This window comes from Manis pentadactyla, chromosome 2, assembly GCF_030020395.1.
Source record: "Manis pentadactyla isolate mManPen7 chromosome 2, mManPen7.hap1, whole genome shotgun sequence".
Lineage (NCBI taxonomy): Eukaryota > Metazoa > Chordata > Mammalia > Pholidota > Manidae > Manis > Manis pentadactyla.
In genome coordinates, this window is record NC_080020.1 from 36,129,028 (window position 1) to 36,153,686 (window position 24,659).

Sequence of the window (24,659 nt, forward strand, 5' to 3'; positions counted from 1 at the left end):
TGACAGGAGGAATTAGCAAAATGCTTTAAGAAAACAACAACTAACCCAATGGCAAGATGTCCAGGAATTGCTCTGATGCATTATAAGTGCTTTTAATGAATAGTGAGGGACGATTTTTAAAAACGGAGGAAAGGTGTGTGATACAATAAAGCTGGTAAAGTCAGAAAGCAAATCCAAGAGGATCCCAATGTTTAGGCTTTCTAAGCGGTACGAGCTGTGTAGGAATCCTGTGAACCACAGAAATAATAAATGCTGAGCCCATTGGAACATAATCTCAATCAGCAAGATGCCACTGCTTTCCAGATTTCCTCACAGGGCCCTGCTCATTCCATGCCAAAACTAGCAGTGGATTTCTTCCTTGTAATCTCCCCTAATGCCTTATTCGATTATTGTCACTGCTCTCTGACCATGCACTGTCCCTTCAGACACTCATTTCCCAAGTGAGTCAGTTCAGAGGAGGCTGAGTGTCCATCAGGACAGAGTCTGAGACCACAGACTATCTTGTTCCACATGAAAAGAAGGAAACAAGGACAAAGAGAGCAAGGGAAGCCTCAAAGTTTTGCTGGAAACTTCCTCATCTACTGGATTACTGGCTGGATGCAAACACAGAAAAGGGATATGAGGTGTCCGGAAGGTTTCTCTACTTGACTGGCAAAGGGGAGCTGGTGAGGGGGAGGAGGGGCCAGCAGGAGGGTGGACTGCGTGTGGCAGTACACCGCAGGATGCTGTCGCCTCTGCCCTGGCTGTACGTTATTTTATGGTGAGTAAGATTTGTTTTCTTATTTTTCTTTTTGGCACAGAGTAAAGGGAAAGCACACACCCACTGGGTGACCTCTATACCAAATCATGGAAGAAGCCTGGGTGGTGTGGCATGTATTTGTGATGCGGTAGGTGATAGTGAATTGAATGGCGTATTTTCTCTGAGGCTACAAGTGAGGATCTTTGACTATCTACTCACAGGGTAGAAAATGCCTTAGGGAAACTTGAAGATGAAGGAAACTTCTACTCAGAGAACATCAGTCGGATCCTGGACAACTTGCTTGAGGGCTATGACAATCGGTTACGGCCAGGATTTGGAGGTGAGTGGCAGCATCCTTACTGCACCAAACATCCGTATTCCCCCCACTTACTGCTGTTCCATGGTCCAGAGACCTTACAAAGACAGCACAGAAGTGAGGTGCAGGAGTGGTGGGAGAGGCCATGTGTCTGTACCCCTCCAGTCCTTGCCCCTTCTTCAATTCATGACCTTATGTGTAAGTTATATGAACTCTCTAAGCCTCGGTGTCCTTGACTTTAGTGTGGGTGTAGAAACAGTGCTTGCCTCATAGAGTTGTGTGAGTGTGGAATGTGATCCCCCATGTAAAACACTTTCCTTTGTTTTTGTTCCCTTAAAGCTATCAATATATGTTAGTTATTGTTAAAGTTTTATTAGAATACTAACCTAACTCTCTTCTATTTCTTAAATTGCCCAAATTGATGAGAATTAGTTTGATGTGAGCTTTCAGAATTGAAAAACCAATGGACTCCTGCTGCTGGGGTTACTTTGGGTGGGCTGCAGCTTCCGGCCATGAGAAGGGGCTCTGTGGAGTCATTGAGTTCAGGCCCCTTCACATCACTGGTGATAATCGTCCCCATCTCTCCGGGCTAATTTCAGGTGCTGTCACTGAAGTCAAAACGGACATTTATGTGACCAGTTTTGGGCCAGTGTCAGACGTGGAGATGGTGAGTGAACTCTGAGTGAGGAGGGTACTTTTATTTGGGAGCGGAGAGGGCTAATTCTCAAAACGAACTATGATTAGGTTTGGTACCATGCTTGGCTCCAAATCCACAATGCAATATGTGTGTGCATGCTGGGAGGGCATGGCCATTTCAGCGGATGACTGCTGTCATCTCCTTTACATTTTACTAAGAGCTCTGCTTGAACACCGCAATCTGAGGGACTTTTTAAAATGATACCTTTTCTTCTATTCAACCTGAATTTTTCCCTACAAAGAGATTTTCCCAATCTTTATGAAGTCCTAGTAAATTTTTGGAGTGGAAAAAAGAAAAACCCTCAAGATGTTGTGCCTTGTAAGAGTATACTGAAAATATCTATGAATCTTGAAACATAACTGTCTTTTTGTAGTACATGATTCTCAGTATATTTTATTAAGACAGTAAACAGAGTCGTTTGAAAAGGCTCATGGATTCCACCTTTTACTACAAACAGACCTTGGAGGTGTTCTGGGGACTCTGGTCCAGGTACAGATGGCTGTAGGACTTGGGAGAAGGTATTTATAGTAAGTGGCAATAAAAACCTGAACCAGTCTTCTAGAATGAAGTAGAAAGAGAAGCAAGAAAGAAAAGAAGCAAGAGAGGGAAAAAGGGAGGAGGACTTTAAGAGATAAATGTCTTAAGACTTGAGGGAAAGGAGAGGCAGCATTATCCAGAATCCTGTTAGTTTACTCTAATTTTTTCATTGAGTCTGACTCACCTCAAGTATAAATAACCACAACCATATTCTACTGTATTATTGAAGTCTGGGGATACTTGAAACTTTATTTTATGCATGTGTCATCTCATTTTTAAAGCATATTTGTACAACAGAGCCCTGTTATAGCCTTGATTATTATTATATGGATCTATTTTGTGTCAAATTATATTTTTAAAATACAATCACCACTGCTAGTAATGGGTCTTATAAAGGAACATATGAAGTAGGCAAAGCAATTATTGGCAATGCTTTGATATAATTACAAGTTGTTATCCGTCACTGACTTTTGCAATTTCCCTGACCAAAATTCTTAATATTTTTAATGTTATTTCAAAAACTCCGTAAGTTAAAACTTATAATTTTTATTATGCATACTTAAATGATGCTTTATTTGCATAATCATGGCAGCATTCACTTTTCTCTGAGAACAAGAGAAAATAATTATGGTGTGCAGCCAGAGTATGCTTATCAAGTGATGTTTACCTATCCTTGGGACCTTCCTAAATGGCACCATGATGCTTGGAGTCACTTTTGAAGCTTCACAAGTTGCTGAGTAGAATGGTTAGACTGATGGTGGGAAGGCCAGCACAAAACCTAGACTAAATCTTTTCATATTTTTCTTCTAAATTAAGAAGGGGAAAATTGCTAGGTTGATAGATGGAGAGATCACCATATGATAGAAAAAAAGGAAGACGTTGAGGAAGGTCCATGTAGAAGAGGGAGCTTTGCACAACAGAGCCCTACCTTTTATAATAATATAAACTTTGAGTTTGAGAAAAATAGTAATTCACTGAAATCCTAACTTTCCTGATTGGTTATTGTCATAAGATGTTGCTTTATTTCTTAAGTTTTAGGATTGGGTATATGTGCTAGTGAGTAAACTGTTCTTACTAACCATCTCCCTGGCCTGTGTGATTTTTTATTTTCTCTTAGGAGTATACAATGGACGTTTTCTTCCGCCAGACTTGGACTGATGAGAGGTTGAAGTTTGGGGGGCCAGCTGAGATTTTGAGCTTAAACAACTTGATGGTCAGTAAAATATGGACACCTGATACTTTTTTCAGAAATGGCAAAAAATCAATTGCTCACAATATGACAACCCCTAATAAACTCTTCAGGATTATGCAAAATGGAACCATTCTATACACCATGAGGTGAGCTTTCCCCAATTCTACTTCCTCAAACCAAATGATTTGTCCATGACATTAACTCAGAACCATTTCTTTCAATGTTCCTAGGCTTACCATCAATGCTGACTGTCCTATGAGGCTTGTTAACTTTCCTATGGATGGGCATGCTTGTCCACTCAAGTTTGGGAGTTGTAAGTTACAAAAGGCTTCTGAAAGTCAAGTAATGCATTGGTTTTAGTCAGATACTGGAATGTAAATGAGAAATACTACTATTGGCACTTTCGGTGTGATTCACGAATATACTTATTTAATCATGCCTGTCAGTCTTATAAATAGAGGTTTTCATCACCCAGTTTAAAGAAAAATATTAAAGAGAATGTATGTTTGTATTTCACTTTTATACTGACAAGATTTGCTTTGAAAGAGAACAAAACAGAAGTCAAATTCACCAATATGTTTTAATTTGTTTTAAAAATTCAGATGCTTATCCCAAAAGTGAAATCATATATACATGGAAAAAAGGACCGCTTTACTCAGTTGAAGTCCCAGAAGAATCTTCAAGCCTCCTCCAATATGATCTGATTGGACAAACAGTATCTAGTGAGACAATTAAATCTAATACAGGTAAGAATTTGACAAATATAGTATGTAATCCTGTAAGGTGATTTCAGTGCATATTCTCAAAATATCTTTTTTTTCCTCTGCATTAGGCATCCTTTGGTAAGCTAGCTATTTTGAAGTGATGAGTAATTTTCTTTAAAATTGATTTTGCAACCATGTGCATGTAAAGATTTGTGTAACCTTGGAATAAGTAGTTTTGTGTATATATGACATGAATAACCCCACCAAAAACAATGAGCTGTGGTTATTTATCATCTGCTGATCAAGCAGCTTTGTCATACATAGAAATATGCCTTTGTTTGTTTTCTTCCATCACACGTTAATTTAAAGACCTGCAAGATGTATTTCCTGCTGTATTCTTTTCGCACACTGTCATCAGCAATAATACTGATATACATGTTTTCCAACAGGTGAATACGTAATAATGACAGTTTATTTCCACTTGCAAAGGAAGATGGGCTACTTCATGATACAGATATATACTCCTTGCATTATGACAGTCATTCTTTCCCAGGTGTCGTTCTGGATTAATAAAGAGTCTGTTCCGGCCCGAACTGTCTTTGGTATGTTTCTCTCTTTGGTCTCTACTTCCATTCATCCTCCAGCACTCATTGTTTGTGTACTTTAGGGGAACATCCATACTGGTGCACTTTTTTAATCCACAGAGGAAATAGACTCCTATCTCACTCAGATACATGCATCATGTAAAATGACCCTCATTTTATCCCAAGTTGTGTGGTGAATCAACAAAAAATTTATCTCAGCAAGAATTCTGGCTGGTTTCCTGTGACTTCCATGTGCCCTACATAGGAGGTCTGCTTTTTAAAATCTCGATTTGCTTTTTCATAACTAAGGAAAAGCAGAAAAGTAAATTCTGGCAGGTAAATCCATGAAGACAAAGGTTAAGATACTGAACCCACTAATATGTGAATTACAGTTCACTTTTATTAGGTTGAACCATTTTTCTAGGCCTAAAAATAGTTAAATAACAACAATTTCCCATGGTTGTACCTGAATCTTTAGTTTCACTTATAATGTATAGAATCATTACTAGTTTTGATGCAAAAAAATGAAATTAAAAAAAAGAACTGTGAAAGAACTATCACCAGTAATAAAATCCAACTTTTCTGAGTTTGCATGATTATGAATTTACTAGTTCATAGGGAATGACTTGAGTTGAATTGAAATCTCAGATGAATTTTGACTTTTTAATTAAAATAGATATCTTTTTCTGGAAATTTTAAAATAATACCTGTATAATAATGTTGAGCATCTCCTAATTATATAAATTCCCCAAGTTATAATTCAAGACAAAAATCTGCTGGCAGAGGAGTGGTGAAATTATTTTCTCATGAGTAAATATTTTAGCTTAATATCAAGCTACAAATAAAAAAAAGGAACCTAATTGTATTATTCATACTAGAAAGACTTCTTAAGTATGATGAAAGATATCACCAGCTACTAAAATTGATTAGAAGTTCAAGGTTTTATTACTAAAATGAAAATAACTTGCTCTTTTCTAAAGAAGAAAACAAGAATTATTCATGACTTAAACTGTACACTAATTAAAATTAAACAATTTTTGAAAAATTTTTTGAGTAACTACAGTGTACATGTCATCAAACTAGGTATGATAATAATCGAACGATTTTAAAACAATGACGTAATAACAAAACTTACACTTACAGAATGTTTAATCCTCTCTACCAACATGTTCTCATTTGATCTTGTTATTGGATTCCAAATGCTAATACTGCGTTTCTCACTCTTTTTTGTTTTAGGGATCACCACCGTTTTGACCATGACCACTTTAAGCATCAGTGCCCGGCACTCCTTGCCAAAAGTGTCGTATGCAACCGCCATGGATTGGTTCATAGCTGTTTGCTTTGCTTTCGTCTTCTCTGCTCTTATTGAGTTTGCAGCTGTCAACTACTTTACCAATCTCCAGACACAGAAGGCCAACAGGATGGCACAGACTGCAGCCTCGGCCCCCGTGACAATATCAAAAGCAACTGAACCCTTGGAAGCTGAGATTGTTTTGGTAATTGTTTACTTTTTTAAAATGTTAACTCTTACCAGTGTGGGAAAAGACAGGCCAAACAGTGATCACAAACAACTAACTAGTCCAAAAGTTATATTAGTTGAGTACTGGTTATGGAACTCTGGTTCCAAGACAACTTGCTCTCCAACTTCATAGAAAAAAACAAGAACAATCCTTCATTTATCTTTGCTATAAACCTTTGGCATTGTTCTTTCATGAGGTCGAGATATGAGTATTAGGTTCCTTGAGTGTTGAGTCACAAGCTGTTTTTTGATTCACATGAAAACATTCTCATGTTCACACTCATATATTAAATACATGTATCTTAATGTGCTTTTATTCAAAGACATAATCAGTGAGAAATACTTATAAAATTTAGTTTAAATTTGCTATGGCTAAGCTCTGGTCCCCAAAGGTTTTTTAATAAGAAACAAATGATAGCATGAATAATTGAAGGTCATAAATGTACCCCCAAATTTCAATTTCCACAATTAAGCTGCACACACTTTTAAAAATTGAATTATAAAACTGATTAACAAGTATAAATTTGTATTTCAGTACAAACTCAAAACAGTAGCTCTTGAAAAATGGAAAATGTAGTCTGTAAAATCAAGTAGTACAGACACTTTGAACTGAAAATTTCTTCATAATTGACCAATTCTTACAAACATTTCCTAATTGCAGAGCCATGCCTAGCCCAGCTAATCCTCAGTTAACTTTGATGATAAAAATTATAAAGTTCTGTATATTTCACTGCACAAATACTCAGGCATTTATGGGTTAAAAAGACAATAATTTTTTCACTGAAACTTTTCTCTTTGATCAACTAAGAAGCTTGGTTTGAGAATTTATATTTTCTCCAAGGGATAAGATAAGGCTGTTCCCATGGTAAGTGGAAATACATAAAAATTTTTTTTCCTTGAATTAGCCCTCATTAAAAAATAAAGTTTGCCATCCAGTGATTCAGTCTAATTCATTTGCTTACAAATGAAAAATAGAGTCTCTGGAGGAAAATATTAATTACTAGTTGGTAGAAAAACTAGGAATCGGTTCTAGAACCCCTGAGATCCACAACTTTCTGACGCTGAGGCCCTCCTCTCCCTAACAATTCCTCAACGACAAGAATACATAGGAGTGCATACCACTGGATAAAAAACATCTTCAGAGTGTAGATAAGCTTATTCCTGAAATTCTTCCCTTGACTTAATGATTTTTTTTTATACATACATGTTTTGAAAGGTCACAAAATTACAAATGTTGTAATAAAAAAATGCTATGCTGAAAACTCAGTCCAAAGCATTTGGAAAACATTTGTTTTCATAAAAGATAAATTCTGAATATTTGTGAGGATTATCTTATGTTTCTAAAAATAAGTGATTATGTTATAACCTATTTACATAAGTATGTAATCGACATATTGTCCAAAGGTCATATATTATCCTAACATATATCTATAAAAGAAGAATAATCAATATTTATCAGAATACAGTTTAACAATTTCTTATTTGAGATGTACAGTAAAAATGAAAAGACAAATTCATAAGAAATAGGGTGAAAAAGTAATTCCAATGACTTTGAATATGCTCATTGATCTGATACTGCGATAAAAAGGAAGACCAACTACTTTATTTCAACTCTTGAAATAAATATTACTGAGAGGAATATGATTCCAAATCCTCAGAGAAAGCATAGAGTTATCATTCTCTTAGTCCATTACTTTAAAGGTGTAACTTACTAATAAAATAAAATGTAAGATCTCACATCTTTCTATAAACTGTGTTCTGCAGTTCTAAAATAGTAACATATAATGAGCAGGTCCTTTTGGAAGCTGAATAAGAAATTGCATTTAAATCTTCTCAAAGTACTTTTTTTCTTGCAAGTTAAATTTTTTTCTTATGAAATAGTATACTTTTAAACCTGGGTTCACCTAAAATATTTTAAGGCAATGAAAAAGGAAAATTTTGTTTCTGGCGGCTAGATCAAAATGTAAAAATAAAAATAAAAGCAAAAATAACCAAACCTAACAATACAAACCTTGTAAGTATCCAAAATAAATATGGATGATTACATAGGACATTTACATTTTACTTATTCATGTCGAAACTTGGCAGTTTGCCTTATATAATGTAAAGGAACAAACATAAATTACACATTTGCAACTTATATAACACAGTGGTATATTTTGATTGCAAGGTCATTTTTTTCTTTCAAATACCATGACATTTTAAAATGCCTATTCAGTTGTAATCAAAAAACATTATTTGAGTAAGTTGGACACTGAAAGAGCAAACCAGTGTGGTGAATTTGAAGTGCAAATGAGTGCTTAGATATTTCATGTGATTCTAAGTTGTATATTTTAATGAGCTCTTTGCTTTTCACAGGAAACTACTTAGCATGAATTTGGGGAAAGTTTATCTCTTTGATTTTGACCTTGAAATTTAATATAGTACTGACAAAGACACTCAGGCCTTTTAAATCTAGTCCTCAAACCCAAAGAGGCACCTAAAACTAAATCCTCAGAAGTGCTCTATAGACTAATTATCTTTCTGTTTTTAAGGCTTATGGAATTGGGGGATTTATTTTTTTTTAGGTTTTAAGAATTGACCACAACTTCTTTCCTGTTTATATGATACCTATCCTTGTTGTTTTTATGTAGTAGGCTATCTTGGCATAAAGAGTTAGTCCCATCTTCATGTTTCAGAACTTATTATGTGTTCAGGGTGTATTTTGCAGGTGAGACCAAGTTTGGACCATTGTCTCTTTTTGTATGTTTTGCTCATTTCCCTGTTATTTGGAAGGTCTAAGCCCTTACCACTATGTTCCTAAGACTAAATCCCCCTACCACCACCACCACCTATCAACACATTCAATGTGTCTTCTCTTTTTCACAAGAGGCCTGATGTTCTTGGTAAATTATCTACAAACAAAACTGACCAAAATTTAATTAATCCGGACAATAGCTGTATTTATACTGATTACATTGTTTATTCATTTATTTTTTTCTTTTCATCTGGCACCAGTTTATTGAGTACCTATGTACTCATTGAATTGTTCATACCACATGTACATGTTAAGTAATTTTACGTGCCAGAGCCTTTGTAGAATGCAGAGGATACGTTAGTGAGTGACATCAGTAGAGCCTCTTCCCTCATGGAGCTTCTTGTCGAGCAGGAAGAGAAGCCAGTGAGGCATTGTGAAAAAGGCTGTGGTTAGAGGGGCAAAGGAGACTGAAGAAGTCTCTCAAGAGTTCCTAACTCAGTCTAGACGGGTCATCATTCTGGAGGAAGTGATGCCTAAGCTGAGAACAGAAAGATGAGCCTGGCCCTGCTCAAGATGCACTAAGTCAGCTGCTAGAAACATGGGCACAGAGAAGGAAAAGGGACATCTCTCCTCTCTGTACTCTTTTTCAAGGTTGAGCTGTCTGCTGGGTCCTTAACCATTTGCCCCCCACCTATATAGAGAGATAGGAAGCACAGAATACTGAAAGATTTACCTCCCCTGTTCTAAATATTGCCAAGATTACTGTAAGAACAATCAGTAGTCTTCAGAATTAAGAATTGGATTAAGACAGTCAGAGATTGAGCAACAGGAAAATTGTGGAGCTCTTTCCCCGTTATGCCATTGTATGACTTTTAGAGAGGGTGGGGTAGATTAGATGAGGGGTGTAAGTAGTTAGCTCTTTCCTCATGCTTTCTATTAAATCCACAACCAATATTCCATTCTGTACCCTCCAAACATTCCAATATAGTCTCCAGACATGCCCCCTACCACCACTGACCCATCAGATTGGTGCCAATATGCTTCTTCTCTGAAGAAATTCCAGAATTGTCTCTGCTCCCAATTTAACAGCTGTAATGTTACTGCAAGAAAATTTGATGGAGTACTTGCTTTCTCCATAAGTTAATATGATAATTTTTTTAAGTCAGGTATTAAATACTTTCAACATTTTTTATCTTATTTTTGGTGCCCCTGTTTGCTGGTTCTTTTAAGCCAATGCTTTGTTTGCACCTTGAGTAATACAGCCCTGGTTAGAGTATCTCCTTGAGAAGTGATTCATTGTCTCCTCCTCTTTAGCATATTAGACTCACTGAATGTTCTATCAAAATTGCTTTAAGTACCACCCAAATGCCTTATTCCTACATCAAATAACTGATTGTCATACAGTCCAGTTTGACTCAAAGTATCTTTGCAATATGGCATTACTTAAAACAAAGCAGTGCTCTAAAAATATTCATGGCAGGATGGCACTCAGCAGCAGGGGAGTCTTGGAAAAATTCAAAAACCACAGGTGTTCCACTCAAAACACTGACAGCCCCAAGCTGAGACCTCATCTGGACTCTGACAAAAGCCTATTTTACCATCAGCTGAAGCTGCTGGCTTACAATAGAGCAGACAGAGTCTGATGCAAACCTGTAGTTTGAATGGGTTGCAAAACTGGCTTTCTTTTCATTTCAGAATTTCAATGTGATTCTTCTAAATTGGGTCCAGTCTCCTGTACTGCCAATTCCCAATTATTCAGGAGCTGATTATCCAGTGTGTGGGTTAGCCATGCCTCTGGCATTTCCTTGAGCATTTTGTATTCACTGCCTGCTAGAAATCCCCCCAACCACTGCTGGTCAGTGCGACAGTTGTAACTCTAAACCAGTGATTCCCAGTAGTGGGTGAATTTCCCCCTTCAGAGGACATTTGGCAAGGTCTGGAGATAGTTTGGTTGTTAGAACTCTGGGATGGTGGTGGTGGGGGGTGTTCAGGCTCTTGGGGTATGGGCCTGGGATGCTGCTCATCATCCCATGGTGTAAAGGACAATGCCCCAGCAAGGAGTTGTCCTACCCCAAATTTAAACCGTCTACAGCTGAGAAACTGTGCTCTAACTCTCAAGCTGATGGGAAGAGAACGTAATTGTTAAGAGTATGATCCTGGCATCCCACAGAGATTGACTTCAGGTGCTGCTGCTTATCATGTGAGCTTTCTGCTTGAGCCTTCATTTGCTCATCTCTAAAATGAAAACAATATTATTACATCATAGAATCTTTCTAGGGATAAGCAAAGTCATGCGTGCAAAGTTGTTGTGTACTGTTTACCAGTGGTAAGCATTTAGATATAGTTCTTGTAAAACAATACACTAAAATATAATGTAAAATAATCATGACTTTTATGTTCCCTTTGCTGACTAAGAAATCTTGGAAAATGTTTAGATTTTCACCTCCTTGTTGACTCAGCATAGGTCTATTAAGCATGTACTGTGCTCTCTGCACTGGCTAGGTGCTGTGGAGTACTTATACATCAGAATCATATGTTCTCCACCATTAAGGAGGTTTTGTGTCAGGAAAGGAGATAAGGGGCAACTGGAATAATATTTACAAGGAAGAATGTGACTGGAAACAGCTAAAGCATTTGTAACAGCTGAGAGGCAGAAAACTGGGAAAAGTATACATGTCTTTCATTTTCATTCTCAAATTCTTAAAGAAAAGAGAAAAAACTTATGGAGGAAGTAATAAATGTCTGTAACTTTTGAGATGGGAACTTGAGGCCCACAGAGGGCATGTGGCATCTCTAACCTGTCTCAGTCACATGGCTGGTAAGTCGTATGTATGGAATTGTGTGCGATCTAGGGCTTTCTGACTCTCCTTCCTTTTAACTCCTAAGCAACCCTCCATAGATTGTTCACGGAAGTAGAGGAGGAAAATGGGTAATCCTATGTAGGGGGTCTTTAATTTAAGCACAGGATAATGCCATTGCCCTTAAATCTGTTACGGTGTTTAGTTTCAAATGATGTTGTTTAACTCTGGACAGAAGTTATGTGCCAATCCTCATCAAGTTATCTGGGACACTGTGGCAATGCCAAGAGATTGACAAATAACTTTTTTCCCCATGTCTCTAAAAGAGGGGGAGATAGAATGATGCCTTACTTTTATGATAGATTATGTTTAACTTAACATTTTCACCTCCGTGACTTTTTCATGTCTGCCCCTCTATCTCCCAAAACAGAAAGCAACACAGTTTTCAGACAGGCAATGCATGCTGCTAAAAGTCAAGATGAATACAGAAAATCTGTTCTCAAGGATTGCTCTCTTTCTACTCCATCATGATCCTTAGAAATGTTACTAGAGTAAAATACTTTAATGTTCCATATACCTAGGAAAGAATTTCACTTTCTGGAGAATAAAACAGTGACACATTTTGTGCTTTCAGGTGGAGAATATTTTAATAGCATATGTAATGGATGAAAATTCAAATTAGAATCTGAGATACATGATAGAAAGCTCTTGGAAGATAGTGCTATGTTTATTCTCTAAGAGAGGCAGGATGCATTGAGACCAAAAATGTCACTACTCTGGTCCTATCCGCATACTGTCTGGTGACCCCAGACACAGTAATCCTCAGCTGTTACATATTTTTAATAGACAGTGTCATTTATGTCCAGTTCTAGATCAGTGGGCTGGGCCCTCCGCTCTTTTAAATTCTCTTCTACCTCCAAGACCTATGATTTACTTCTGTCCAGAGTGCCAAGCACAGCTCTGGGCCAATAGATAACAAAGATATCCTTTGCTTGAAATTCGCCGTGATCATGTCAAGTCAGACTTAACAACACAGATTCATTTTTGCTTTTGGTGAATAAACAGATTTTCCCATGGCCCCTGGAAGCACACTGAGTCTGAGCTCTGATGACTATTATTTAGGTACTCAGTAACTTCCACAGCAAATCCAACAGCAAAATTCAGGAGGGGAACCTAGGGAGAAGCTCTCAGGGTCGTTGTCTCCTGCAGCCCAAATGTCACCGCCTTGGCGGGTCGTTCTGGTCCTGTGGCTCAGCCAGAGTAGGGGGGCGGCCGCCTCATCCTGTTGCTGCAGGGCTGCCGGCTGCAGCCGCGGGAGTCTGCGCACGTGGGTAACATGCCCTGCCAGGCATCAAAGTGGTGATTTTGCTGCCAGGGAGGAAACAAGGCAGTTTTACAAGAGCAGCACTAATGTACAGCAAGTGTTTGGAGGCAGAGACCCAGCAAGGACAAACTGGCCGCAGGAAGAGTGGCTGTTATATGATGTAGGCAAGAAAGAGAAGGATCAGAGGAAGGCCCCTGCGTCTCCCAGCATGAAAGGAGTCTAAAGCTGTCAGAGTCTCTGGACTCAGTCCAATACTTGAGAGTAAAGATGAGAAAACGGTGGAATGAAACAAGCCCCGGTGCTGACCAGAGTGGCTTATTACTAGCTGTGTGACTGTGGGTGAGGCGTTACCCTACCTGGACCTTTGCCTTCTCACTTACCAGTTAGTGTGCTAAGTAGCTCCGTCAAGACTAAAGTTGGCTGTCTTATGATTTTCAGTGGAACAGAAAATCTAATGATAGAAAATATCTTATAACAACTCTGAGGTTAGTAAGGGAATCATTTTTGTGGTGATTTAAGATGGAGGGAGACAAGTAGGGAAGTTCTGAATGGGGCAGAAAGCTCTCAACACAGAACTTCTGGGCTAAGAGGGAGTTGCATTTTAAACCATGAATAGTCATTCCATTCAATGTAAAGGTATTTATTCATTGTCACTGAGTTTTGACATACATGAGTACCTTCATTTTTGTTGTTGTCTCAGCTGGTTTAAATTTCAGAGTGTGCGAAGATAAGGTTATAGGCTGGGAAAGTGTCCAGAAGAATGACATCAATTAACTGAGTTGTTATTTTCCTTACTAACTAATTATTTACACATTCCAAATTGAAATCCCCTCTCATTGCCCACACTCATTGCCCTATAGGCTTATGCATAACCAGGCTGTGGATAAGCCTTTGAAACCTGCCTCATCTTTTCCTAATTGCCCAATGCTCAACACAGTTTCTGGGATGTGGAAATGTGTCGCTCAATTGTTGGTTTATTAACTTATAGCATGTTGGATGGGAACAAATAATTTATTAGAAATTTGTTTTGCCACTTTCTCAGAAAAGTAGCACCATCAAATATTATGAAGTATTTGCTGATATTTTATCTTATATAGATAAAGAATCAATAACAATCTATCAACAATGAAAACACATGACTAAATAAGTGATCTTTGCTTTTTCACCTACAAGGAATATTTATGTCTTTTTTCTACACAGCATCCTGAGTCCAAGTTTCATCTGAAGAAAAGAATCACCTCTCTGACCTTGCCAATAGTTCCACCCCCTGAGGCCAACAAAGTCCTAACTAGAGCTCCCATCTTACAATCAACACCTGTTATGCCTCCACCACTTTCTCCAGCTTTCGGAGGCAGCAGTAAAATAGACCAGTATTCTCGGATTCTCTTCCCTGTTGCATTTGCAGGATTCAACCTTGTATACTGGGTAGTTTATCTTTCCAAAGACACAATGGAAGTGAGTGGCAGTGTGGAATAGCTTGCAGCCAGGACATGTACTTTATAAGTTCTCATTCTCTGAATTCTTTTGCATAGCATTGGGACTTGTACAGATGCTTTTCTGAACATGAAATAAAAATTGAAAACCTGTAACATATATCTCTGAGTAAGCATATATGGGTCAAAAGACAATAACGTTAATCCTCAATACTGGAAGTTGAAGGTTGCTATAAAATGTGACTTTTCTGTACATTAGAGAAAAATTTTATAAGCGATTAAGATGGATTCAAGATGAATTTGCTGATCTTTATCCATTGTTCAGTACTTTAATTGCCACTGTGAATAGCATTTACCACAAAGCAGATAAAGTGAGAAATGCTAACACTTCTAAAGATTGCCTTAAAATATATGTTTATTTTGGCTTAGTTTTAAAGTGAGCAAAATATAAATAGTCTAAATATTTATCAATAAGTTAATACTAGCATCTTGGAAGCATTTATGCTAGTAAAATGGCTTTCAGCATCATTTAAAGCCTATATTGAATTTAGCCATTTGTTTTTAATCTTGCTGTGCTATTTTACCTCAATAAAGTATGGTGTTTGTATATAAAGGAATTATACATAGATCATGAATTATGTATGCATATGTACATAGCTTTAGCTGGACTGTAATACAGTGTTGTTTTATCTTATTAAGCTCTTTTTAAAAATAATATACTCACCGTAATTCCATGAAGTCGTAGAAAAAAAATAGTGATTATAAGGAAGACTTCAATATTATGACTATGGTTATGTCTTATATTTTCTACCTTTCTAATTGTACCACTAAGTAAAATAACAAAAAGCATGGTTCTCTGGATCTATTTAGTAAAGCTGGGAAGAAGAGCTTCCTTAAATATGGAGAAATGAAGCGGTTACCTCTACCCTATCATTAATGTCCCTGGTGATTCTGAGAGGTAGACAATACGGGGTAGCCAGGCTTAGTCACCTAGCTCTAAAGAAAGGCTTGAGTTTGTGTTCAAATAGTCAATCCCTCATCTCCTTCCTGCTCACTGAATACACTTTCAGTTATGAGATGAAATGAAGTCTAACAGTCTGATGTATAATATGGTGACTCTAGTTGATAGCACTGTATTGTATAATTGAAATGTGATGATAGAGTGGAACTTAAATGTTGTCAACAACAGCAACAAAAACAGTATGGGAGGTGATGGGTATGTAATTAACTCAGTGGGGGAATCCTTTCACTATGCATATGTGTATCAAATCAGCACACTGTACACTTTACACGTCTTGCAATTTTTATCAGTCATACCTCAATAAAGCTGAAAAAAGTGAGTGAGACTTCCCCTTTCCCTTTCTACTATTCCAGCTCTTCCCAAGGCTAACTTTAGTCATATTTTTCCTACATAGAATAGTCTTAGGCAAACAGGAACTAGGGTTAAGAGAAAGCATGCATCAATAAACCCCTCATTAGCCATTATTGGGTCTTAAACATCATTTAGATCACCCCTAGCTCTGAACCTAGAAAGAAATATTTTGGAATTTCTACTCTTGTCTTTATGTGGGAGAATGCAAAAATTCTACAGCCAAACAAATTAGAGTGTAATTGAAATAGCATGCTACTAAGGGTGAGCAGACTGAGATTTCCTTCCAACTTTGCTCTTAATTAGCTCCATGACCAAATCTCCGGGAGATTTAGCTCTATTCCAATCTATAGGATGAGGGGGAAGTGTTAGATGTCTTCTAAAGATCCCTCCATTTTGCATAACTTATGTTTGTTTCATTACTATACTTTTTCTATCTAAGTTAAGTTATTCTAATTATATAGGGCCTGCTTCTGTTTTAGGGAGTACATTAATAAAATGCTAGCTATGTGTTAATCATCTTTTATGCTATATTTAATCTATGTAAACATTTAATCTTCCTCACAAACCTATGAAGTATATACTACTATTATATGCATTATATGCATACAAAGATGAGAAACCAAGTCACAAAGAAGGTGAATAATTTTGTTCAAAATCAAGTGGCACTCAAGTGCTATATTTCAGTCCTACCCAGGCAGTTTGAATCCACAGCTTGTTCACCTAACATAACCATGCATGTCCTTATTTAATTCCCTCCAGAATGTTCTCATTTTGTCTTTCACTTCCTGTAATAATTTTCTTGGTGTTCTGATGACATTACTCTCAGTCAACATTTATACTTGTAGCTGAAACTGATAAGTAAAACCAATTAAAGCATTAATTATAGGCATAAGATTTCCCTTCAGTGAAGGAATCTTGAAAAAAGTCCATAAGATTTTTGAATTGATAAGGATTCTAGAGAACAGTATTTCCTAATTATGGCATGAGGTAGTAATAGAGGGTAACTGTAAATAAAAGTTTCCCTAGTCACATAACTTAGGGAGAGATGCTGAATCAAAATGAAATAGGTTTCTTTTCTCCCAGAATTGTCAGCCCCTTTATTATGCATATGTGCACTATGATTCTCTCATAGTTTGTTACGGTATTTAACATTTCCCAAATCCACATGACCATAAGTATCATTTTGTAAGGAAGGAAGAAATGTACAATTTTCACAATTGCAAGGAGGAACATTTCCTAGGAAATAGTTTGGGAAACATCACCTTAGACATTATTTATACTATCCATTCTATAACTCCCTTCCCCAACTAATCAGATAAGGGATGGAGTCTGTGAATGGAAACATGACTTACCCCAGCCACATGGCTGTTGGAGACCAAATTAGAATTATGTAAAATAGATACCAGACTAGGTATTTCAACAGAGAGAATTTAATACAAAAGGAATTGTTAAATGAGTAACACAGAAATAGAAACCACAAGAGGCAGACATCAAAAGAAAGATGGTAATGTTAACAGAACCTAGAAACTTGGGTGGGAGGCCTTGTAGATCTGGACAGTCATCTGAAAAGAGGACACCACCTGAATGGCAATGGTAGCTCAGCAGTTCAGAGAAGGAAACCCCAGGGCTGGGAATCAGACCTCCAAGGACAGGGTGTATCACAGGTGATCAAAGGAGGGGCTCTGGCTCAGACCTCTGAGGTCTGCCCACGTGCTGCTAGCATCTCAGGAGAGCGCAGAACACTTGCACATTGGGGCTCAGACGTGCAAAGAGATGGGGCTGCTTGGCTGAAACAGATACATTTGGGATAAGAGAGGCTGGTTCTGGGAGTGCAAAAAACAGAACTCTCTGGTTCTGGAGACTGGGATCAACTGTTGTTAGGTGAAGGGTAACATTAAAAGCCAAGACAAGCTGACAAAAGGGAGAAAGTTCCTTTCCATTTTTACCTGTTTTCTAGTCTCTCTCTAGTGTCTCTTATTGGAAGGATCTGACAGAAATCCTAGTGACAGAGAAGAAATGAAAGCTAACGAGTTCCAGCCCCAGCATCCCAAAATGAAGTATGGAATTTGATCTTGGGGCTGACAATAAAAGATAAATGCTTAATAACTGGTATACTTTACCTCTTCGGTTATTTGATACCATATATGCTCTTTAGAACACATTTATACTGTTCCACAATAAAATGAAATTACCCCTCAAACGAACAAAAATACTCTTAATATTTGTCCAAAGAGGACATAAACAAAACCCAAACAGCCATTGCATCCATTTCTAGGCAACAAACACAGTATCCATTTCTGGGTGATGATATTTAATCTATTATAATTGTAGTCCTGCCAAAATATTCTGTTTCCCAAAGACTCAGTTGTAAGTCTATCTGTGATGAAAACACCTTTATATAAAACAGTAAGGAGAGTAAAGAGATAGAAAAGGAGGTCAAAATAAATTATTAATATATACAAATATCAATATGTCTAAATATCTATGTCATGTTTATGCACAGATAGCATTACATCTGTATATAAGAAAATAAGAGCAGCAAAGAACAAAATGTGCATAGCTTCTATGATTCCTACTTCTCTGTTTAGTTACATGATTGTAGTTAATATAAATAACCTCCTCCTTCTATCCTTTTCTCTCACTCATCACCTCAGCTCACCTGGGCTTCTCTACCTGGCAGGATTATTGAAGGGTTTACTGTAGTCCTCTCACATCCAGGAAGCTTGATTGCTTCTCCTGAGAAGCAAGTCTTAGAAAGCCTTGGAGTTTTAAGACTCTCGGCTTTGTTCAAGTCCACTCAGATGTCACCATACAAGTTTCAGCCTCATTTTCCTTCCCAATTAATGTCCTGACTTTCTCATGAGGGACATGGCAAGTGTAAGATTTTTATTTATATTGTAATTCTATAATCAGTACAGTTAAAACATGCATGTACTTTTTAAGAGAAGCAAGCCCTGCAGCTGCAAGAAATAAGAGATTATTTTAAGATTGCCATAGGAGCCCTTTTGTTCTGAATTTCTTAAACTGAGAATTAATAGCCCTAAGCTTATACTTTCCTGTCCATAGATTCTCCAGTGCAGTCAGAACCATCGTATCCCCAGTTCTTAGAGTCATCATAACTATTACAAAAATTAAAGGTTAAAGACATTTTATGCTCAGAATATTTCATTATAATCAATAAGAAGTTATCATTTTAATTAATTCTGATGTGACTTCACATTATAAATTAGTAATATCTTACTTCCCATTGAAAAGAGATCAGCACTTCATTGAAGGACATGGTCATGACCAAATAACTCTCAGAATCTCCTGGTATTGAGCACAGTTCAGCTAGGGAAATGTTATCAACCTTAGGACTGGGGAAAAAAGAGAAGGGGCGGGGGCGGGTTTGCAATTAAGGTACAATAGCTTAAACACAAACAGACTAGGACCTAAAACATTCTGGTGTCATTTAACCTCTTTAAAAAGCTTCCTCAGTGGTTGAATTTCAAGAGCCATTAGGAACTGGTAGTGAAACCATTAGGAAGAGTGAGACCTGTTTTCAGAAAGCATTTACTGGTAAAACTCATTTCCATATGCTATCATCAAATGAATTTATATTTGTGAATTGCTTAGAACAACATCTAGCATATATAGGGCACCATAATAAGTGATTGTTTATAGTATTATCAGTGCTATCATCATCATATCATCCTACTGTATGCTAGTATTAAGCATTGGTAAAATTAAGGTTAAAAATACTCCATGACAGGTTTATAAAATATATAATCATGAAATAAAATAGTTAGGAATAGACCTAACAAAGGAAGTAAAAGACCTATACCATGAAAACTATAAGACACTCTTAAGAGAAATTAAAGAGGATACTAACAAATGAAAACTCATCCCATGCTCTTGGCTAGGAAGAATAAATATTGTCAAAATGGCCATCCTGTGTAAAGCAATCTACGGATTCAATGCAATCCCTATCAAAATACCAACAGCATTCTTCAATGAACTGGAACAAATAGTTCTAAAATACATATGGAACCACCAAAGACCCCGAATAGCCAAAGCAATCCTGAGAAGGAAGAATAAAGTGGGGAGGATTTCGCTCCCCAACTTCAAGGTCTACTACAAAGCCACAGTAATCAAGACAATTTGGTACTAGCACAAGAACAGAGCCACAGACCAGTGGAACAGAATAGAGTCTCCAGACATTAACCCAAACATATATGGTCAATTAATATACCATAAAGGAGCCATGGACATACAATGGGGAAATGACAGCCTCTTCAACAGCTGGTATTGGCAAAACTGGACAGCTACATGTAAGCGAATGAAACTGAATCATTGTCTAACCCCATACACTAAAGTAAATTTGAAATGGATCAAAGACCTGAAAGTAAGTCATGAAATCATAAAACTCTTAGAAAAAAACATAGGCAAAAATCTCATGGACATAAACATGAGTGACTTTTTCATGAACATATCTCCCCAGGCAAGGGAAACAAAAACTAAAATGAACAGGTGGGACTAAATCAAACTGAAAAGCTTCTGTATATCAAAGGATACCACCAATAGAACAAAAAAGGCAGCATACAGTATGGAAGAATATATTCATAAATGACAGATCCGATAAAGGGCTGACATCCAAAATATATAAAGAGCTCACACACCTCAAAAACAAAAAGCAAATAATCCAGTTAAAAAATGGTCAGAGGCACTGAACAGACAGTTCTCCAAAGAAGAAATTCAGATAACCAACAGGCACATGAAAAGATGCTCCACATCGCTAATCATCAGAGAAATGCAAATTAAAACCACAATGAGATATCACCTCACACCAGTAAGGATCGTCACCATCCAAAAGACAAACAACAACAAATGTTGGCAAGGTTATGGAGAAAGGGGAACCATCCTACACTGCTAGTGGGGATGTAAATTACTTCAACTATTGTGGAAAGCAGTATGGAGGTTCCTCAAAAAGCTCAAAATAGAAATACCATTTGACCCAGGAATTCCACTTCTAGGAATTTACCCCAAGAATGCAGCACTCCAGTTTGAAAAAGACAGATGCACCCCTATGTTTATAGCTGCACTATTTACAATAACCAAGATATGGAAGCAACCTAAATGTCCATCAGTAGATGAATGGATAAAGAAGATGTGGTACATATACACAATGGAATATTACTCAGCCATAAGAAAAAAAAATCCTACCATTCGCAACAACATGGATGGAGCTAGAGGGTATTATGCTCAGTGAAATAAGCCAGGTGGAGAAAGACAAATACCAAATGATTTCACTCATCTGTGGAGTATAAGAACAAAGAAAAAACTGAAGGAATGAAACAGCAGCAGAATCACAGAACCCAAGAATGGACTAACAGTTACCAAAGGGAAGGGACTGGGGAGGAGGGCTGGGAAGGGAGGGATGAGGGGGGGGGAAGAAAGTGGGCATAATGTTCAGCATGTATAATGTGGGAGGTGGAAAGGGGAGGGCTGTGCAACACAGAGAAGACAAGTAGTGATTTTACAACATCTTGCTATGCTGATGGACAGTGGCTGTAAGGGGGCTTATGGGGGGGACTTGGTGATGGAGGAAGTCCAGTAAACATAATGTTCCTCATGTAATTGGAGATTAATACTAAAATTTTTAAAAAGACTATATATATATATATATATATATATATATATATATATATATATATATAATCATGAACTTGCTTACAACAAATATTAGCTGGTACAAAAATAAAATGTGTGCTATTACACCAAAAACAAAAGAAAACAAAACAAAAGGTAACCCCAAATCTCAAATCACCGTTGAAAGGTTTGAGTAATGTGCAGTGCTAGTAATCTAAAGGGTAAATTTTCAAAGAGCTCCCCCCAAATTTGGCTATTTGATTATGTATGATGGTTTAACAACATCCTAATCCATAATTTTGGCAGTCTAATTCTTTCTCTCCCAGGAAAACTGATGACAATTATCATCTGAACTGCTGCAGAACCTGAACCACATTCTCTTTCTGAAAGCATGCATTCATGAGCATGTGGGTAAAACTGGAGATTAGCTCTGTGAGAATACACTGTCCCTTTGAATGTGAATTCCTCCAGACTAGATGCCTCATGTACAGAGTCAGAAAGATAATATGCAAATAGGCTTCCCCTACGTTTCTACAGTAATTTGCCTAAGAAAATATAGTCAATAGTTCTGTAACATCTTTCTACATTGACAGATAGTAACTACACTAGTTGGGGTGATGATATAATAATGTATGTAACTGCTGAATCACTATGTTGTGTACTTGAAAACAGTATAATATTGTGCATCCGCTGTACTTCAATTTTAAAAAATGAAAAATGAATAAATAAAAACAAAAATTTAAAAATTAAATTAAATTTGCTTGTTTGTCAATTTTTATAAAATAAATGGACAGACTACCTTCTTTGTTTAACATCTACATTTTACTTCTAATAGAACACATCAAAATCTCATAATTTAATTACTATTTTTGAGGTTGGTTTTTTTTCCTTTTGCGGTAGTAGTTTTTTAATTCATTTTCAATGTGTCATACTAACATTTATCCAAATGCTAATGTAGCAATGCCTCAGTTTTATCTGTAGTTAACTTTTCTAGAGATATTAATTTTTTAGAAAATTGATAACCTGATGCTTAGCCCAGAATTCCTCTCAACTCCCATCACTATCCACAACTGTGGAATAGTCAAAATAAATAAGCCAAAATAAAGGCATTAAAAGGCAAGTATTTTATTCAAAGCAGAGTCACTCTGCCCTTGCTCAAAGCCTATTTACTCATATTTTAAACCTAGTTCACACTAGTTAATTTGTTTCTTAGCCCAACGTGTATAAGAGGAGTAAAATGTGAAGAAATATGGGGCCTTCATAGTCAGATAAACCAAAAGTACAAATGACAGAAGATAGAAAAAAGTGAGACAGAGAAGCATAAAATCAGCTTCAAAACTGTGGGTTCACTGTGCATGGGAGGCACACAGCCCTCCGTCACAGTCAGCAGCACGGCCTTGCTGATGGGACTCAGCAGGCCTTGGAGCAGGTTCCCGCTCTGGGTGGGGCTGCCGTGGGCGGGGCACTTACTTCTCTGGGCCTTCATTTCTATATCTTCCTAACAGGGGGGTTTGTTTAAGTGACTTCCAAAATCCTTTAACGGCCTAAATTTCTATTCTTTGATAATACCTTTTCAATGAGTTTTAAATATTACTACTGAAAGCAGTTAAAGTAAAAATGCCTTGGTCTTATTATTAGTAAATACTTTTTATTTAGCATGAGTCTGGCATTTTTATAAGTGTTTAGATATGTTGTTTGAGTTAATCTTAACAACAATTCAATGAAGTGGATTCTATTTATGCACAATTGTATAAATGTGGAAACTGAGGCTCACACAGGTGATGATGTTAATGGCATAGAATTTCATGGTGAGACAAGATCCAGAATTACGTATCCATACATAAAATAGCATCTGACATATGGCAAGTATTGAAAAAAATGCTATATTAACTTCTTTAGAACCATCTTCTTTAGTCCATTGGTAACTGGAGACAACTGAAGGTTATGTTTAAGATCTATTTCTTTTTGTTACCCAACTCACTACTGAACTACCTGATAACTTATGGATGCTCCATACATTTTTTAATGAATGTCATTCAGTTCTCCAAAGTTATGTTTTTTTCATCACTAATGGACTTAATATACCAGCTGTGCCTACGTGAAAGTGTTATCACAGGACATACAATATGCTAAGTAGTTTATCTTTATAAAGTCTCTTAGGAAAGTTATCAAGATATTTTCCCCACATTTAACATTAAGGAAAGAGTTCATAGAAGTTGCTCATTGTCAGTGAAGAGAATCAGAGTAAGAATTTGCATCCAGGTCTGTCTTGTGTCTGAACCAGGATACTTTGTGATACTTTGTGGCTTCTCTCTGCTAGTGTACTAATCATGAGCTAATTTTTGAGGAAAGGCCTAGCACCCTGAAAAGCATTACGCCCATATAGGGCATTTGTACATGTCAGCAAGTGTATAGCAGTGGCTTCTTAATAACTAGTTCTCCTCGGGAAATCATGCACCCTCTTTCCCCATTGAAGAGTCTATCCTAGATATTGAGAAGCAATATTTACGATAGAATAGATGAGAATGGAGGGTTCTTGCCACTGCCACATAGGAAATTCAAGAGAGTCAGTTATCCAGGTTGTGTATTATTCATACCCTTCCATCTTTCTAGTAATCATCCAACTGTTGGTTCGTTAATCACTGTTATTAGAAAATACATATTTAGATCAGGCCATTATGAAATTCATTAGCAGGTCCTTTGAAAGTCACTTGGACCAAGAGAGAAACACCAATATATGTGTACAATCATCTGTGAATTCAATATCATCATTTTCACTTCCATGCTCCAATGTACTCATTTGTAAAATAAGGATGCAAAAATTTCACCACAATCATGAGGATTACAATGCTAGATCCCTCTACAATGCCTGGTACATATTTGGAGATCAATAAACCATAGCACATTGTGAACAACAATTAGGATGACAGTTACAGTTTTTTCAACCAAAATATTTATAGAATAATCAATGTCAAAGCATGACTCCTTCTTCATATATTATGCAAATATTTAATTCATATCAAGTGTGGCCATTAGGTTTAAAAGAAGGGCCACATAGGCAGGAATATATAGAACACAC

At 37.0% G+C, this 24,659-nt stretch overlaps 1 protein-coding gene across 1 annotated transcript; it reads left to right on the plus strand.

The window, feature by feature from the left end:
* Window positions 1-313: 313 nt before the first annotated feature.
* GABRA6 (gamma-aminobutyric acid type A receptor subunit alpha6) lies at window positions 314-15,193 on the plus strand. The gene is made up of 9 exons (XM_036920076.2): window positions 314-760; window positions 961-1,079; window positions 1,655-1,722; window positions 3,407-3,627; window positions 3,712-3,794; window positions 4,084-4,227; window positions 4,635-4,787; window positions 6,006-6,265; window positions 14,348-15,193. The coding sequence occupies exons 1-9, from the start codon at window positions 723-725 to the stop codon at window positions 14,621-14,623; spliced, it is 1,362 nt and encodes a 453-aa protein (XP_036775971.1). The 5' UTR covers window positions 314-722; the 3' UTR covers window positions 14,624-15,193.
* Window positions 15,194-24,659: the final 9,466 nt, after the last annotated feature.

Coding starts and splice junctions, on each gene's coding strand:
- GABRA6 (XM_036920076.2), top strand. CDS start 723: ATGCTGTCGCCTCTGCCCTGGCTGTACGTTATTTTATG. Junction 3,795..4,083: donor TCCACTCAAGTTTGGGAGTT/GTAAGTTACAAA, acceptor TTAAAAATTCAG/ATGCTTATCCCAAAAGTGAA. Junction 6,266..14,347: donor TGGAAGCTGAGATTGTTTTG/GTAATTGTTTAC, acceptor TTTTCTACACAG/CATCCTGAGTCCAAGTTTCA.